The sequence below is a fragment of the Rhamphochromis longiceps genome, linkage group LG17 (assembly GCF_057381845.1).
Source record: "Rhamphochromis longiceps isolate RC_006_pf linkage group LG17, R_longiceps_female_GT1.1, whole genome shotgun sequence".
NCBI lineage: Eukaryota > Metazoa > Chordata > Actinopteri > Cichliformes > Cichlidae > Rhamphochromis > Rhamphochromis longiceps.
Window position 1 is genome coordinate 36,527,645 of NC_140573.1, and position 19,157 is coordinate 36,546,801.

A 19,157-nucleotide genomic window follows, 5' to 3' on the forward strand; every position below is an offset into this window, starting at 1 on the left:
AATTGGTACTAAATTGGTCATAAAGGCACAGATATGGTCAGCAACAATATCTGGTGTTATAACCATATATAATATAATTTCTTCCTCCCCACTCTTGCCAAGTACTTCCTCACAGGAGGTAATCTGATTGTTGGGGTTTTTATCTCTATTATTTTAGGGTCTTTACAATATAAACAGCCTCAACTGTTGTGATTTGGCACTACATGAATAAAATGTAATTGAATTAAATTGGCATGAAACAGCCCAAGAAAATACCCTCACACCATGACACCACCACCACTGGATGGACCCATGCTTTGCTAGTACTCGCTACAAAAGGATCGATCTGGTAAAGGGGTGGGCAACTCCAGGCCTCGAGGGCCGGTGTCCTGCAGGTTTTAGATATCACCCTGGGTCAATACACCTGAATCAGATGATTAGTTCATTGCCAGGTCTCTAGAGAACTGCAAGACATGTTGAGGAGGTAATTTAGCCATTTGAATCAGCTGTGTTGGATCAAGGACACATCTAAAACCTGCAGGACACTGGCCCTCGAGGCCTGGAGTTGCCCACCCCTAATCTAGTACCTTGCTAGTACTAGGTTGGACCCTGTTCGCTTTCAGAATGAAAGGGTATTAATAAAAGGTCCATGGATTTGTGTTATTTATGCCAAATTCCCAGCAGCTGGGGGAAGTCTGGTCATTCTCCTCTCATCTCCTGTATCTGCTCAAGGCATTTTCTACAGCAGAACTGCCGCTCACTGGATAAGGCCTCCACCAAAGTGGAAACACACCTCCACCTGGCTATGCCTAGAAATCCTGTCCTTAAAATTAATATATAATAGGCAATCTTGGAAAAAGTTGAATATAATGAGTTTGACGATGGTCAAAATCGCAAAAACATGTTTCTGTATGAAATTATTTGGCTGAGGTGTAATTGAAGGTACAAGTTTGAAGGCAATTGTACTTCCACTCCAGCAGAGCACAGCTTTGTGGTGTCATTTCTCTAAAGGAACAAAAACCATGACGTTCTGACAGCCCTCTTTAAAATGACTCTAAAGTGAAAAGTATTTCCAATTTCTCCCATCATGTGTAGCGGATTACGGTGAGCACTCAAAGGCAGCATGTCTGTCCAGGTATAACTCATCTGTCTGCCTCCAACAATAGAACTGACCATCCTGACCAGTCATAGAAAAGATATGTGGTCACATGACAAACAGGGCTGTATTAAGTGTGCGCTGTGGGTTGGGAGGCAGATGATTGAACTTGTCTTTGTCTGGCAGCTGAAGAATAAGACCAGTACTTGTGGCTAATCCCATTTTTTCTTCAAGGAATATATAGGAGGTAAGAGTTGAGCATGGCCATCATCTCAGGGTGCATGATGTCAAAAAGGCCAATACCGGTAATTGCAATTAAAGCGCTCCTGAGTTAGATACGTAAAACCCATCAGCATGATCAAACGATTACCTGTTACTCATACGTAGTGAGATGTAATGGATCAAACTGGCTTGGCCATTTTTATGATGACTTCTTCTTTTTTTTCTGTATTCTAATCCAAACTGTGTATATCACGCTGTGGAAGGTGCTAAGCTCGCTCCTGAGACTTTGGAGTTGGTTGCATGCTTTTGGCTTTAACTTAATGCTGCCTAATGCTGAAACCAGCACCCGCAACATTCTTGCCGCTGTCAGACTCTCTGTTGTTCCACAGTTTCAGCCAGACGGGGACTGACCGCATTCATTAAAGCAAATACACATTTAATACCCGGCCATGACAGCTCTCATACATTGTGAATTCTTTCTGGGTTTCCAGTTAGTATTATTCTTCAACCAGATGGCCTTCTTTCATTTCAGCTTTCTCTACCTTTCTTGGTCTCGCTCACTTTTTCTTCCTTTGCATTGGCCCTTTGACGTCAGCTGCTGAGTTTAGTGCCACAAGTAACCACACTGGGGCCTCCACAGGCGCCGCGATGTGTGAATTTGAGCACATATGTAGCAGAATTTAAACAGAAGCATACATTTGGGGCAGTAACCATATACAGAAGGTGTAAATATGGCGTGCAGAGATTGAATGTGCAGCTGGTCAGGACGGCATCCAGGCAGTGGGAGCGAGGGTGGAACTGGGGATGTGGAGCTAATTTTATTTCATCATCCATTCAACGTGTGCATGAGAACAAATATCTGTTACCAAATATGACTTTAAAAAGCAAGAGAGTCTACCCAGAGGTATTGTGAAAATGTTTCCCCAAACAATCAGCTGACCAAACTGCAATGGCAAAAATAGCCTGAGTCACAGCTCATTGATTTACTGTGAGTATGCGCGAGGTGAGCCAAACCCATTGTCTGGAGGAGCTGTTCAGCACCTGTTCAAAAGCTTGCTCTGTTATTCTTATAAATAGACCCTCGCCCTCGGTCCTTCTATTCTGACCCACTGACATTGGCGTTTACGGTTCGGTGATTTATAAGCATGTGGAAAAAAAACACGGCCCCAGGAGGTGCTCTGCGCAACCATATTTCCGACATGTAACTGTTACATATAAAGAACCTTATTGAATCCCTTCCTCTGAGCAGCATGACCTTGACTCTGACATTTTGATGGTGTTGTTACAGAAGCTGGATCGACCGTGTTCCTATGTGAATTTTACTCTATGTATGATTTCATTTTCTTAATGTTAGGTAGCTTTCTCTGATTTCAAAGGGATACACCAATGATTACTTTCATGAAGGACCTCCACGAGAAACAGATAAAGACATCAGAAATACATTTGTTTGTGCTCTTTATCAAAATAAAGGTTGTGTTTTTACAGAGGGAGGTATTTACAAAACTATATCCTATTCCTGTGAAAGAAACGATGAAAAATTAAAAGAGAGGAGCTTGAGATGTCTTGACCTATGATCTGATTATCTATAAAGTTGTGAATAAGAACGTTTTCAGGGGCTGGATACAGTTCTGTGAAAAATTATGTTCATTCTTACTGCTTCCATGAAAATGCCATAATACATTAAATACTTCAAAACTTTGGTGTAACACAATAAAAGAGGCAATTTTATGATCAGTTTTTAAACAATTCAAATATGAATTTAGATTTTAAACCATGTATAATTTCCAGGTATAAAATGTAAAAACAATGCAGAAGTGCCTTAGACTTGCATTTATTCTAATGGCCATTGAGGGGGAACTTTTGTGGTTCCAAATAGAAGTCAGTTAATTCACTGTTTTCTTAGTGAATTAATGGGCTTCATCACTAGAATCAGATCCACCCCTCTACCTTGCCCAGCTTTTGGCTTTTGTTTCTATTCTGAATACATTTTTTTTAATATTACAGTGAATGACAGATGTGCCAAGATGGCTACATCTGAAATCTCAAGCATCAGCCTTCAAAACAGTAGTCCACTCATGCGTTAGGTGAACACACACTTCTTTCAAACCCCACGCTACAATTTTGTAACACAATCTTTTTGTTACAAGTCTAGCTTAACCTTCATGACATCCTCATGGCTGTATCAAGGTTGCCCTCTAAGACTTTAGAAATCGAAATTCAGAACAGCAGCCACTCAGCCTGAGTAGTACAGATCATGACAAGAAAATTGATTTCTAAGTAAACAAAAAGAGGGTAATGGCCGCTTAATAAACCGAGCTTGTACTGAAATCAAATACAACTGCTTTTAAAAGAAATATATTAAGTTAAGCATTGCCATCACGCTAAATAGCACCTGTTATGATGGAGATTTCTTGCACTACTTCAAAGCCTTTTAAGTACCTGGGAAACTGTTTATGAGTGTACGTATCAAAGCCAATGCAATATGTGTGGCTGCAGATACATCAGTGCATCCCCGAAGAACTCATGCAAGCCTGATATTTTCAGCGCTTTTCAGACTCTAGTCGGCTGACTGCAGCCTTGATCAGCGCCAAAAGGAAATGGCTGAGGATTAGGCCTGGAGCTGTTTAAAGCCCTGGGCCTCTGCCTGCAGTGCCCATGGTGGAATCGTTTCGGATTCTACAACTGCTCCAATCTCACAGCATGTAGCCAAGTTGTTTTTTTTAATTTAAATATTTTTTTGTGGATTTTTGGTTTAGTTGTTTGCACAAATGATAAAAGTACCGAAAGGAGAAGAAAAGAAGAAAGATCTGATCCATCTGTTCGAGGGGGAAAAAATCTCGAGGGCTTGTGAAAACATTACAGGCAATGAGATGTCAAGAAAACAATCAGAGCAATCACAGCACGAAAATTTGTGAAATGTACAAATAAATGTGAACGCCCTAATGACCCGGATGGATACGTGTGGGTATGATTTCGTGTTGTCTCAACAGCTGCTTCTTTTCTTATGTAAAAATGTATCAAATTAAATTTGTGTGGCGACTTTTTGATGTTTTGCTCTCCGATGCAGGTAACTGTGATCCAAGATGTGTGATCAAGAGCTAGAAGTAGAAGTTATCGAGGAGATTCTGTGAGTACCTTCACTACGCCCTCGAAACACAGCTATAAATACACAAAATCAGCTGATTTTAAAGTTTACGTCTTTGCTTCCTGCATTTTCAGGGAGGAAGGTAAGTAAAGGTTTTGTGAGAATTTGCTCTTTATATACCAAAATGTCATTCCTCGCTTCTATACGCTGACCTGATTATGTCTGCTCAGAGGCAGAGACGCAGCAAGAGGAAGGTAAAGGCTTCTTGAGTGGCTTTGCGTGTGCTTCATCTTGTTTCTGGTGTGTCTGTTGCCATTACAGTGTCTGCTGTCAGGGATAAAAAGCCATAGCAAGCTGGCTGTGTGTGTTTTCTTTTTGAATGTTAACAACCTCTCTGTCAACACCGATGTGTCAGCTCATGTTTAGCCGTCAGTTTATATTGGAAATGTCTCCGTGACATTTTCAGGACTGTACAGTTCATCTCAGTATGTATACAGTGTACTGTGGGTTTTAGTCTTCTGACAGGTTTACTAACCAGGTTGCCGATTTGACTCTTTCTAATCAGTTTGACTTTTAGAGAAAAAGTTTACTTAAATATGCTACTTTCACTCCACCGTGCCTGTAGCGACATGGGCCTTTGTTAAAATACACCAGGCTTACTCTTTTTAAATGATGGTATGTTATGCAATAGCTTCACATTTAATTATATTAATTTCTCAGTGGCTGCAGCAGCATTTTTAAATCACCTATCCCCAAAACAGCTATTTTCCAGATAAGATGGATTCCCATATATTTATTGTATTTGTACAGTAATTTTACCCCTACGTCCATGCTTAAGCGTCTCTTGTCACGTGACATATTTCCAGGCAATAATGTTAATGTGAGTGAAGGTTTTCTTCCAGTAAGCCTCTCTAAATCATGGTTATGTTATTGAAAGGGTGTGTTTTATGCCAAACCACAGTCTGTTTCTAAACATAACCAAGTACTTTGTCTCCTAAACCCAGCTCAGCTGTGAAAGAAAATTAAAAAGAAGAAAAAAAGGCAAACTTCTCTCTACCTTTGATATGCCCTTCTTCAGACCCCTTTAGTCTTAGTTATGAGTTGCATAACATCTGTTTTTTTGGAAAGGACTCATTTTAAGAACTGCACTCACCAGTCATTTGAAGAGGTACACCTACTCATCTGCTCATTAATGTAAATATCTAAGCAGCCAATCATGTGTCAGCAACTTATTGCGGCATGCAGAGATGGTCAAAATGACCTGTTTGACGCAGTTCAAACTGAGAATCTTTAAACATGGCATGGTCGTTGATTCTGAGTATTTCAGAAACTGCTGATCTGCTGAAAGTTTCTCACAAAGCTATCTCCATGGCCCCAAAAAGGGAAAATATCCATTGAGCAGCAGTTCTCTGGGAGAAAAATCCCTTTCTGATGTCAGAGGAGAATGGTCAGATCACAGTAACTCAAATAATCATCGTTACAACCAAGGTATGCAGAAGAGCATCTCTAAATTGCACAGCAGCAGGCTATAAATCGTAAGGGTTTACAAAACTGGAAAACAGAAGACTGTAAAAACTTATTCTGATGAGTCTCTGTGTCTGCTGTGATATTAGATAGGGTTGGAATTTGGCAATAATAACATGACAATCCACCCTTATTCTGAGGAAAGTCCCCATCACCTTGCTGAATCTATGCCACAGAGGCTTAAGAGAATTGGGAAAGCAAAAAAGGTCCAACCCAGTAGTAGTGGAACTAATAAAGTGTGGAGTGTAGTATAGTACAGTTTACAATTTGGTTGCATTGGCTAGCTTGATGAGTTTGGGAGCATCTGCTAGCTCAGGTTAGCACAAATATGCACATGTCAGACTGGCTAGCCAAACCACAATATTTTCTCAAACTTAACCAAGTAAACTTGGTTTCTTTACCCTAACAAAACTTCTCCCATTAACCACAATTACAGGAAACAGAAAAGCTAGCCTGGCTCTATCAAAAGGTACCTGAGCTGTGACAGTACATGCCCAACAGAAATTGCTGCTACCCTACTTATCAAACTTTTCATTTTGGAGAACTTTTACACTGAAGCATTCAGAGGCTACTTTTGTAAAGGAGAGGAGCGCTGATAAGCGTGTGGTAACAGTGATATATAAAACATGTGCTCAGGCTTTGCTTTGATATCTGGCCTGTTGCAAACCGCTCTCGGGTTCAGTTTTTGGCTTTGCTCAAAATGAATGTCAAACACCAGCACTGCTTCTCAGTGCATCCCCCCAAGAGACAACATCACAGTGCTCAGAGTGTGACCAAAACCCAGCCGCAAGCTGTCTGCAAGAGTCTCATTGATCCACTAATCCATATTTTGTTCACTCAGTCATGGAGACGCTGAAAGAAAAAGGTTTGTATGACTTTTTTTGTTTGTAAACAAAGCATGTTTCTTTACTTACACACTTGTGGGATATTATTGTGGTTGTTTCTGTTGTATCATGCCCTTTTTTGTGTGTTGTTGTTGTATTCACCCAAGAGCAACAGAAGTTTACTTCAATAAGTTTACTTCACTGTTCTTGCTTTGCAGAAGAAGCTGTTCCTGAAGTCGAAGGTAATTCTTCTTTGTACATTTTTTTCTCCTCCATTGTGAAGAAATGTTTTTCCTCGATTGTAACAATATTTATGGAGAAAAATTATGATTAATTTCATAAACTTGCACCATTCTAAACATCAGATGAGATCACTGAAATATAAAAAAAATGATTTTTAACATCGTCTCTCCCGTTTCCACATCAAATTGAAACGATACTTCATTCACTTCATCATTACCTCCTTAACTAAATCATTATAAACGTTCCTATGTTCAGTACTCGCTAATTATATGTTTGGCTCCCAGGAGTTGCCTGCTGAGTTTGGCAGATTTATTTGCCAGGATCTTTGAAAAAAGAAAAAAAAATAGAGACACCTACTCAGACAAAAGCGACTGCGTGCAATGCAAGAAGAGCTCTGGGTGTTGAAATTCAATTTTCATTTCAGATCACACATGTTTGACATTCATTTAGTCGTGTTTATCCCACGGCAAACATGTCTTGATTGTTTTAAGAAGGAAAATGCATTGCATCGATTAAAGAGTGACAGCATCTAATCATATTTTCATTACTCTCACCCCTCAGAACCCCCGGTTTCAACAGCTGAAGGTAATGACCTCTTTTTCCCTTTTAGCTTTATAGGAAATTACGGCCTTCTTGCGAGGGTTTCATCACCAACTGTTCTTGTTATTTTCCTTAACTTTAGCGTTCTATTATTTAATAAACATAACAAATGTGTTCAGCGCCTTGTCCATCTACGAGCAGTCTTAACTGATAAGTTGTTTTCCATTTCCTGCAATCCTCATCTACTGTCTCCTCGCCTTGCCCTCGCCAAGAGCCTGCAGAAGACGGTAATGTATACGGGTGCATATACAAGACTATATCAGTTGTTTTTGTGCGCATCTTTGTCAGGTAATAAAATCCAATTGTTTTGATTTTCTCCCGTACCGAGGCATTCATTTGCAGCGTAAATATCTCAATATCGTCCAATTTTATTTTGGCCCTTATGGTTGATACACATTTATCAAAGAGATGCCTCCACTGTTTCAAGGTAAACTAAGGCTCATGGCTTGCAACCCCGAGAGTACTTAGAGCAACTCTAGTTTGACACGTTATACAGAAACGATTTAGACTCCATTTCCGACCCTGACATGCAAGAAAGATTTTCATATCAATAGACACAGGGTAAATATCAGAGCTGAGTGAAATGGAGTTTGGAAATAATAAAAGGAAATCCATTTGCATTCCACCTGCTGATGCACTAACATTTTCCTTTGTCCTTTTGCAGCCGAGTCTCCAGCTGTGGATGAAGGTACTTTTACATGCTGATAAGGCCTTGTGAAAATAGCTTGATCACTGCTCTAGTTTACCAAAAATGTCTGGTGTCTTCAACCCGCCTTTGATAACCAAACAAAAGGAAATAAAAAATCCACAGATGCTCTCCATCACTGCTAAAATAATGGAAAAATCCAATAAAATAAAGATTTTTAGGACACTGGATACACACATATACACCCATAATATATTATTATTTTCCCTGTTGCAGATATGACAGATGAATCCAAACCTAAACCAAAGTAGGGCTGGGTTTTGGTTTTTTTTTGTTATTTGAATTTTAATCAGTTTATCCAACTTGCAATAAGGTTGTTCAAAGTTCCTCTCATTGTAACACAGAGATGTTATATTTCAGGCTGTTTGCACCACCGCTGACTGTGCCAAAGATACCTGAGGGAGAAAAAGTCGACTTTGATGTGAGTGACTGAAGCCAATTTAAAGAAACAGTGTGGCATTTTTCAACATGGCTTGCCTTGGAGTTAGATGGGGAGAGCAGCGCTATTTCTAAATATGAATTTAGAATACATCTCTTTTTTTGGCAACATAGAAAATTATTAATTTCTAATTAAAAAATGAGTAGGTGGACTCACACTTAAAAAGACATAATCAAAGGCTTATCTGACTTTTGCATGTATCTACAAGTGGGTGTGAAGCACAGCTCTTGATAAAGCTTTGGTTATAAGTACTGGTCCTCTTCAGTTAAAAAGATACACTCAGCAGCCACTTTATTAGGTGACCTTACTAGTACCATGTTGGACCCGCTTTTACCTTCAAAACTGCCTTTAATCTTGGTGGCATAGATTCAACAAGATGCTGGAATCCTTCCTCTGAGATTTTGGTCCATATCGACATGACAGCATCACACAGATGCTGCAGAGTTCTCGGCTACTCGCCAATCATATCAATCTCCTGTTCTGCCACATCCCAGAGGTGCTCTAATGGATTGAGATCTGGTGACTGTGAAGACTATTTGAATACAGTGAACTCATTGTCATGTTCAAGAAAGTAGTTTAGGATGACTAAACTAGCAAATGAACTTTGTGACATAGTGCAGTTATCAGAAGATGGGTACACTGTGGTTATAGAGGGTTGGACACAGTCAGCAACAACACTCAGGTAGGCTGTGGTGTTTAAATGATGCTCAGTTGCTATTAAGATGCCTAAAGTGTGCCCCCACACTGTGGGAGCCTGAACCGCTGATGCACAACAAGACAAAATGGATCCATATTGGTATGTTGCCTATGCAACAATTTCAGACTCGACCATTTGAGCATCACAGCAGAAATCAAGACTCATCAGACCAGGCAACCTTTTTCCAATCTTCTATTCTTCAACTTCTGTGAATGATAGCCTGGTTCCTGTTCTTAAATGACGCCAGGTGTGGTCTTCTGCTGCTGTATTGCTGTCATTTCCTTCAAGGTTAAATTTGTTGTGTGTTCACAGATGCTTTTTTTGCATACCTTTATTGTAACAAGGGATTATTTGAGTTCCTGAAGGAAGGATCGTGTCCATTGTCCTCTGACCTCTGGCATTTTCACCCAAAGAATCACTGCTCACTGGATGTTTTCTATTTTCCGAGCATTTTCTCTAAACCTTAGAGATGTTTGTGTGGGAATATCTCAGCAGATTTTCAAAATACTATAACAACCATGCCACATCCAAAGTCACTTTAAACACCTTACTTGACACTAACTTTGAACTTCTCGATCATGCCTATATGCCTGAAACCACTGAGTTGCTGCCATGTGCTAAGTTATTGGGTGATTAGAGATTTGTATTAACATGCAGTAATAAAGGGATCAGTTAGTGTATATAATCATCAAGTTTCATGTGTGCTGCATGTTTGAGGACTGTACTAGTGGGTGTCTGCCTGTTTTCCTTGCCAAAATGTAGATCTTAGCGTGAAGCCAGTACTGGAGATGATATGCATACGAGTCGTGCTCAGTAGAGAACTAAAAACATCTATACGTGACTGCAGGATATCCACAGGAAGCGTCAGGAGAAGGATCTGACTGAGCTGCAATCTCTGATCGAGGCCCACTTCATTCAGAGAAAGAAGGACGAGGAGGAGCTCATCGCTCTCGTTAACAGGATTGTAAGTATTCCAGGAAAGCGTGCCAGATCGCTACAGTGATGCACCACCCAGCAAACAATTACACTCTGTTTATGTGTGCGTGTGTGTGGTTGTGTTTGCGTGTGGGCATGGATGATTAGGAGAAGCGTCGTGCTGAGAGAGCTGAGCAACAGAGGATCAGAACCGAGCATGAGAAGGAGAGGCAGAATCGGCTTGCTGTGAGTTTCTAGATGCAGTTGCCTCTGCCTTTTTTCAGAATGTGATAATGTTTGCAATAAACGAAGAGTGTCCTGCCTCCAGGAGCTGACACGCTGTGGTTTTACTCACGTTCCTGAACAGAATTAGAGTACAGTCTGCAAAAGCCTAATTAACAACAAAAAAAAGAACCATCCTGGATCTGTTTGTCCTCTGTTTTCATATAATGTTACGCACTGGCTTTTTAATGGCTAGTGAAAATTTACGTTTGAATCAGATTCCATAAACTGGGATAAACACAAAGTCTTTGCACTCGGATATTTGCTTTCCATTTTACAATTTACTTTAAACCTGCCCTCAACATTTTTAATAATAACAATGGGTCAAATGATGATATTTGACTCACTGATTCTTTATAAAGCCTCATTTTCAGCCACAGGAGAAAGGCGTTGTTAGCAAGTGTAGAGCCAAATATTTCTCTTAAGAGGAGCCAGAATTGTACAGAAGTATTAGACTAGTGTTAAACTTGCTATGGTCACAAACACATCTCCAAGTGAATGCTTGGAATTTAAGTAGGAAAATTTATTTTAGTGCTCTAACTTATCTTAAAACATGAGACCACCGGTATGTCAGTGATGGATTCACAGCTTGTTTCTGCTGCCCCCAAGTGGCAGTAAAAATATTATTTATGTATTTTGCACATAGACGTTAATCTTATGTGCAAAATAACCTTGATTGCACAATAGAATAGCCTTGCTCACATAAAAACAATATTCTGAACTTTTTGAGAATGAACGACAATGGACGCTACATTCTTTTTTATGACATCAGAGGACGTCAGAACGTTTGGAGGATGCTATCTTCAGTCCTGTTTTAGTGGCTGGAAAGACAAGTGGACAGATGGTTTCATTTTCTCTTTTCTGTTCTTTAATCCGTGTCACAGGAAGAAAAGGAGAGGAAGGAACAGGAAGAGGCCCGCAGGAAGCAGGACGAGGATGCCAAGAAGAAGAAGGCTCTCACAAACATGACTCAGCAGTACTCTGGCTTCCAGCAGAGGGTGAGTGATCACACACGCGCACACATTTGCATTCAAAGCAATAGGAAATATGATCAGCTGCACAGTTTGCCTGTTTATTATGTAAATGCGGTCTCTTCCTTATTTTACACGTTCATTAAATCTCACATACAGCAAGACGGAAAGCGGGGAGCGAAGAAGCAGACGGAGAGAGAGAAGAAAAGAAAGATCCTGGCGGAGAGGAAGAAACCTCTCAACGTCGAGCGTCTCAACGAGGACAAACTGAAGTAAGGACACTACTGTTCACAGTTCTGCTCAAACACCTAAATCCACATTTCAAGTCTGCTGCAGGTGATTTGGCGGTGCATAAACTCTCATCTACCTCCCATTACAGTTTGAGCCTTTTGGCCTTTAGGTTTTCACTTTTTATATTCCTCCTGGTTTTGATTAAAAGGGAGAAGGCCAATGAGCTCTATCAGTGGCTGTGGATGCTGGAGGCTGAGAAGTTTGACTTCACCAAGACACTGATGAGACAGAAATATGATGTAAGTATTTCGCCTCGGGATATTACGTGCCGTGCAATGACATAGTGAACACCGGTTTTTGATTTACAAGCTTTTATTTGCACCTGTTAAAATATCAGCTAACAGTAATCAAACTTAATGCAAAGTCATTCTATTTAAATGATCAGCTGGCTCCAGATCTGCATCACTGAGCAGCAGAATTTGTGAGTAACTGTTAAAGACGAGTCTGAGCCTTCTGGTTTTTTGGTCTGTGTGTCAAAGGGTCAAAAACTGAGTCTCAAAGGGCTGAACCAGAGCTGACTGACCGCTGAGTGAGTAAGTTATAAACAGGAGGTGAAAACAGTGGTGTGTGCTGGTGAAGCTAGCGTGTGGCCGTTTAATCCTGGACCTTAAGAGACAGTACAGAGTTGAGACGGTACTTGAGGTCTGACTTACAAGAAGGCAGAGACACAAGACAAAGGAAAAAGGGTTTTTTTTTAAATTATTTCCTTTGTTTCTAAGATTCTAATTCCCTTAGCAGAACAAAAATCTAATATTACAAGGTTCACATTAACTCTTTAACCTAAAAAAACAACATCTGATGACCTCTCCTGTATCCTTAATGGCAAGATTTGGCAACTCAGTATATATTTATAAAGACGTGCTTTGACAATCAGTAAAATAGGTTCCGGGTTTTTCCAATAATAGCCCTACTAAGCTGTACAGGGAGAAAGTCATTCGGTTCCAGAAGGAGGCCTGAATTATGACAGTAGTAGGCGTCCAAGGGGAAAAGAGTCCGTGGTTCCCTGATATGGCGATTTCCATGTTTTTATTTGTGGGCTTTTTATGATTTACAATTCAAAATAATTCTTATTTACATGATACCGGGTCTTTTTGCACACCATCACATTTAACTCACTGTCAAATAAAAGCTGTTTTATGTTCTCTCTTTCTTTAAGGCCGCCTTCTGACTAATTTGCTGGTGGAAAAAATAGGCTAGTCAACTAGTCTAAAAGACAGAAAATCTAAAGAAAACATTTTAAAGCACACATATTAAATGTACAAAGATCAAAATTGGCCAAACAAATATTTTGTGTACATTTTAGGAGCTACATGAAACCCTTAATTGCCTCATTATTGATCTCATTCAGTTTAATTCTATTTAATTTATATTCATAACAGCAGTTGCCTGAAGGTGCTTTGCATTGTAGGGTAAAACCTTACAATATCAGAAAGAAAACCCAAACAGTCAGACAACTTGGTAACTGTGGGAAGGAAAAACACGGTTTTAACAGGAAGAAAACCCCAGCACATAGGGTTTCAAATGTTGCTAAATTGCATAGCACTTCGCACCATGTATGATGATGCAAATACACACAGTGTCAGATTAGTTTGTACAGCTGAGCTAATGTTAGCAGTGCTAGCAACAGTAGCCTTGGTTACTTTCATGCTAGTGTCCAGTAAGAAAGGGAGGTGAAGCTAGCTGTCAGGGATGCCAGTGGTGTCCTAACTCTACAGTGGCCCTGAGAGGCCAAACGGACTGCAACTTAAGAAAACACCAGCAATAAGAAAAGCACAAAACACAACGGAAATAGGAAAAACCAAAACAGAAACAAGAAAAACAACAACGGAAACAAGAAAAACGAAAAAAGAAATAGGAAAAAACACAAGGGAAGTGTTTCTGGGGAGACAATAACCCGACGGACCAGTTGCAGGAACCCAAAACGTGGTAGGCGTGTTTTATCATGATTGATATAATACTGATGATGGATTTTTAGGCTAATGGCAGGCTAACACACTTACCTCTCATTTTTTCTTTCCTCATAAAAGCGATAGATCCTCCTCTTCATTTAAGTGTCTCCCAGCGCAATTCTTAGCATATTTTGGTTCCTGCAACTGGTCCGTCGGGTTATTGTCTCCCCAGAAACACTTCCCTTGCGCTTTTGGAAATCTGTTTTTTCCTGTTTCTGTTTTCGTTTATCCTATTTCTGTTTTCGTTTTTCCTATTTCCTTTGGTTTTTGTGTGCTTTTGCAGCGTTTTTCTTATTGCTGGTGTTTTCTTAAGTTGCAATCCGTTTGGCCTCTCAGTGCCACTGTACGTAACACCTCTGAGGCTTTACCTGCCTTTGTACATGAATATGTTTAGTACTAGCTAATCTGGTGCTGATTAGCAAGGGCAGCAAGGTTTAAACATCGAGTCAACTAATCACACAAATAAAAGAGGGTGGGGCTGCTGTGTTCATACTCTAGGCTGTGCGACTGAGATGGACGTATTAGGCATATCCGCTTTCAGTGACATCAGAGAGAGCCAAGTTTAGGAAACAATGTCTGAAATATAGCGTTTAAAGTAGTTTGAAGCCTTACAAGGTTTACTTGTGCATACATGGACCTCATTATTTAAAACTTTGGAAATGAATGTCCAACATTATATAATTGACAGAAAATAACAAAGGTATAGTAGGTTCACTTTAAATTTGTAAGACAGAATGTGAATGTCAGATTTGTTTTTGCATTATGTTGGGACTTTTTCATTAGCATTTTTAGCAATGTTGTGTATTTAAAGCAGATGGCAACTGTGGTTTTTCCAAATCTTTTACTTGGAACTGTCAACTGAGTATCAGCCATTGATGCTGTATTTGAGGTTTTATTACATAGGGGAGAGGCAAGTAGCTTCATATTCAGTGTGGTGCAATAAAGTCTTTCTAAAATCTTTGTTTACTTTTGTGTGTCTGGAAGCACTATTTGATTTACACATTCACCAAGTTACACATGAGCAGTAATCCGAATATTAGCTTTCAGTCTGTTTAAAATATGTCTTAAATATAGACTGTTCACAGAACAGGTTGCCATGCGGACATAAAATTATGAAGGAGAATATGCTGTTAGCTAGTTACTCCATAGGACCAGAAGATCCTCTTTTTCTGGCTCAGCTGGCGTCTGTTGTTTTTCCTGGACTCAGCATGTCCTCCATGTTTCTTCCTCTACAGATCACTCTGCTCCAGGTTCGTGTTCAGAACAGCCAGAGGTAAGTAACATCTATGAACCACCCTTCAGGTGTGGCTCATATTTGCACTAAGGGCATCATTAGAATTTCTTTAAAAATGTTGTTGTGTATCAAGGTGATTTTGCTTTTCCTTTCGATTAAACACTCCCGGAGAAATCTAATCCAGGGATGGGTAATTGATTTAATTCTCCCTTTTTTTCTTTTTTTTTTTAAATAAAGACATGACATTAACACTGAGCACATCTGTGTTCAGTTTATTGGTGAAGCCAACAACACAACTCAGTTGCTCATTTGGCCCACTGGGAAAATTGGATTTCTATTATTCAGAAAGAATTTGGTCGTTTATACATTTTTTCTCGGGCATGTTACTTATCTCTTACGCTCAAAGCCTCCAAAATTCACATAATGCTGTATAATATTAATTGGGAGCGTGATGTCTTAGCTGGGCTACAAATTATCACAGGCACGTGAAAACGTAGCCAAACTTCTTTTTGTTTGAAACAGACATGAAAAGGATCACCTCATTAATAGAAATTCTTGTAGTTCTTGTGTATTGCAACCTTTTTTAGGCTTGTATGCAGTTTCCTTTATTTATTTTTATCATCTTTTCTGGTTTATATTCTCTTAAATGCTGTTACAACACTTTTTCATCTTTCCCTTTCATCTTTTACATTTTTCAGTTTTTGATTTTAAGTATGTCAAAAATTAGGACAGACAGTGTGAGTTGTGTGTCGAAGCAGCCTGTATTTTTATGACTGTATCAGATCTTATGGGCAAGGGTGCAAAACAGACAGCGGCTGCACATCAAAGGTGAGGACACAGTCATCGTTTGCCAGCTGTGTTCAGCATAAAATTGTGTCCTTTGTCCCTGTCTAATAGAATGATGCTTTGGCATTTGCCCTTTCCTTTCATCTATCACAGCTCTTTCTTGCTGTCCCTCTTATTTTCATATAGCACATGGGGCCCCACTTAGTATAAACACTAAGGAAACATAACCCAAAACCAATCTATATGCAGACAAGGATATGTACTGTCATTCAAGTACCAGACACTGAGGTACCAACATGGCACGAGATATTTTAAATGTCATTTCCACTCTTTTTATTTGGTTAAAATGAAACCGCAGCTTGTTTTGATTATATTGATTATATTGTAATTTATATGACATATATTTATTTTCAACTATTTATCCAAATTGTCAAAGTTGTGGTCATACCTTAAGGCAAATATTTTAACCCTACTTGAAAGTTTCTATACTTTAATGTTTATGCTTGTGTACGATCATGTGAAAAAAGCTTTTACAGTCCTGTGAAAAACTGTGCACATCCCATAATTCATTTGCTTGTAGAAACACTTTTGGTAGCAGCCACTTGAAGTCCTTCTTTTTCTGTTTGGCTTTATCAGACTCTCACATCGTTCTGGAGAAACTTTTGCCCACCCACAGTGTGCTTCAGTTCATGGAGGTTTGCAGGCATTCATTTATGCATAGCTCTCTCAAGGTCCTGCCACAGCATTTCACTCAGGTTGAGGTCTGGACTTGGCGTGGGCTATTGCGACATGATTCTTTTATTTTTCAGCCATTCTGTGGTAGATTTGCTGCTGTGTTTGGGATCACTGTCCTGTTCTGTTACTCAGTTTGGGCCAAACTTTAGCTTGCCTCACACAATGGCCTCACATCTGACAGCTGGTATGAGGTGTTTGTGCTATTTTTCTGCTTTTTCGTTTTCTGTGCTGTGCATTATGGGCAAAACTCTTCACTGTTTGTCCAAAGGACATTTTTCCACAGGTTTTGTGGTTTGTTCCGATGCACCTTTGCAAATCTAAGCTGTGCTGTTATGCTCTTTTTTAAAGAGAAGCAGCTTTCTCCTGGAAACCTGTCTAAATTCAAATGCAAATGTTATTTGTCACATACACAGTCATACACAGTACGATATGCAGTGAAATGCTTAGACAACTACTCGTGACCTAAACTAAAAGACTATGGATAGGAAATAAATATGAAAATTAAAATAAAGGGCAAATTTAACTAGGAAAGAATAAAATAAAATATAAAAATTAAAGTTAAAAATAAAATAACTGTAACAAAATACACAATATAGAAAATATATGAAGAAATATAGAACAATAAGAGCAGCTGTGCAAGTAATAAATGGTATTGAAGTAATAAATGGTTATGAATAATGAATAAATAAGTCATGCTACTTGCCTTCTAAAAACTGTAAACACAGTAAAGGTAGTAAGGGCGTAAAGTCCTGTGAAACAGGGGCGGATTAACTGTGGTGGCATGTGCATAAGGTGCCCACCCCACTAAAAAATAAATAGCAAAAAGATTGTGAAACATAAAAAGTTAGACTTGTATTTCTAACTGATCCACCTCTTGTTGTGTAGCTTTCTGGATTTTATACTTACAATTGGGCTACATGGTTATTTATTATAAAGGCTATACACTACATAAAATTAAAATTAAAATTTCTTTATGTTACTGAAATATGTAAATATTTTGGGCTAAAGATAATAAGAAAGTTACAATGTTTATATGAAATGTGTAACATATGTAAATGTGTTGCATTTGATGTAATTTAACCTTGTTTCCCAGCCACTGTGCCTCGGCACATAGGTGTGCCGTGGAAGATTATCTGGTTCCACCTGATAAATACTCTAAGCAACCAGCATGAGTAGCGATCAGAACAATTACATTCTCCTTCGCTATAGGGCAGTACAACTACCTGCTGTAATTAAATGAGTTGCCAACTGCCAGTAAAACAGAAGAAAACAAAGAAGAAAATCCATAATAGTCATGCTGTGAGACGACGCAGCGCGTAATAGCAATAGATAAATATTTGAAAAGGAAAAAAGTAGTCAATCTGGCCTGGGTCCTGGAGAAAATTCCCACCCAGAAAAAGGCCCTAGGATGAGTAGTGGTCAGAAGAAAGCAAAAAAGGTATACAAACCAAACCAATTTCGCTATGCCTGGTGCGCGGGGAAAAATTATCAATATGCTTTTTGTGACATTTTTGTTCGGTGGTGTGCTGTGTGATTTGTCTGATGCAAAATATGTGAAATACATGGCTGCAAAAGGTTGGAAAACACAGTTTTAACCACATATAGTACATATTACAGAATGTAACGCCTGAATGTGTAAAGAAATGGCTTTGATTTTGCCACCCCGTTTGATTTCCATGCCACCCTAACCAAATTTCTCTAGATCCGCCCCTGCTCTGAAAACGTTTTCACTGGACTATGTTTCCAGCTAGTTTGCATTGTCAGCTAACAATTCCACTTTATCCATACATCAATGTTGCTACATGTACTTTAAATGTGTTTTTTACATCATTAGCTAAAAGGTTAAAATAGCTATTAGCTATCTTTTTAGCTAGCTTTTTGCTTCTTGAAAATAATGTTTCCATGTATGCCAGCAAACTACAGAATTACTCCCTGGGTACTATTAAAAGACATTATGAAATAATCATAACTGCAAGCAGGTGAAGGAAGATAAGCATTAAATAGTTAAACATTGTTTATTTTCTCCAAATCCGGCTTATCGTTATCAAGTCTTTTTTTTTTTTTTTTAAATCTAGTGTCTATTCACACCTCTATTAAATACTGCTTATTTTTTTGATTTAAGATCAGTAAATTGGTTCATATTTATTCATGATTACAACTTCAGTAGCTTATTTGTTTTAATTTTAATGCTTTCCATAGCAGGAAAAATGCCGTACGGAGGTTCAAATAGGTGTAAACTATGCAGTTTAACTTAAAAATATTCATCTATGCACACATGCTGAACAGTTGAATATTTTTGTCTGACTTCACAGCGCCAAAGGGAGAGGAAAGGCCAAGGGCAGAGTGAGATAGATGGAAACGTCGACATATATTCTCAGAGGAGCCATCTCACCACGAGTGCCCGTGTTGGAATTTGTTCTCAATCTGCACTTCAGTAATCTCAGTTTTGTGCCTTTTAGCCCTTAGCCTTTACAAACAATAAACAGACTTGTGCTTTTATGCCTATTTGTGTGTTTTCATGTTAAATTATCTCAGAAATGAAGCACTCTTTTCTTTTCACTAATCCTCACTCTTTGCAC

General features: G+C 39.1%; 1 protein-coding gene across 1 annotated transcript; it reads left to right on the forward strand.

Annotated features, from left to right (window-relative positions):
- The first annotated feature begins 1,223 nt into the window (after positions 1–1,223).
- On the forward strand, positions 1,224–19,083 carry LOC146650097 (troponin T, fast skeletal muscle isoforms-like). Its single transcript, XM_085386239.1, has 17 exons — positions 1,224–1,322; positions 4,365–4,424; positions 4,517–4,524; positions 4,613–4,636; positions 6,949–6,972; positions 7,535–7,558; positions 7,786–7,800; positions 8,238–8,261; positions 8,496–8,526; positions 8,640–8,700; positions 10,263–10,379; positions 10,499–10,576; positions 11,497–11,610; positions 11,743–11,855; positions 12,023–12,113; positions 15,059–15,096; positions 18,891–19,083. The coding sequence occupies exons 2-17, from the start codon at positions 4,381–4,383 to the stop codon at positions 18,928–18,930; spliced, it is 846 nt and encodes a 281-aa protein (XP_085242365.1). The 5' UTR covers positions 1,224–1,322; positions 4,365–4,380; the 3' UTR covers positions 18,931–19,083.
- The last annotated feature ends 74 nt before the right edge of the window (positions 19,084–19,157 follow it).

Excerpts from the sequence above, each read along its gene's own strand:
- LOC146650097 (XM_085386239.1), top strand. The coding sequence starts at position 4,381 with ATGTGTGATCAAGAGCTAGAAGTAGAAGTTATCGAGGAGATTCT. Across the intron at positions 4,637-6,948 it reads AGAGACGCAGCAAGAGGAAG|AAGAAGCTGTTCCTGAAGTC; the intron begins GTAAAGGCTTCT and ends CTTGCTTTGCAG. Across the intron at positions 15,097-18,890 it reads CGTGTTCAGAACAGCCAGAG|CGCCAAAGGGAGAGGAAAGG; the intron begins GTAAGTAACATC and ends CTGACTTCACAG.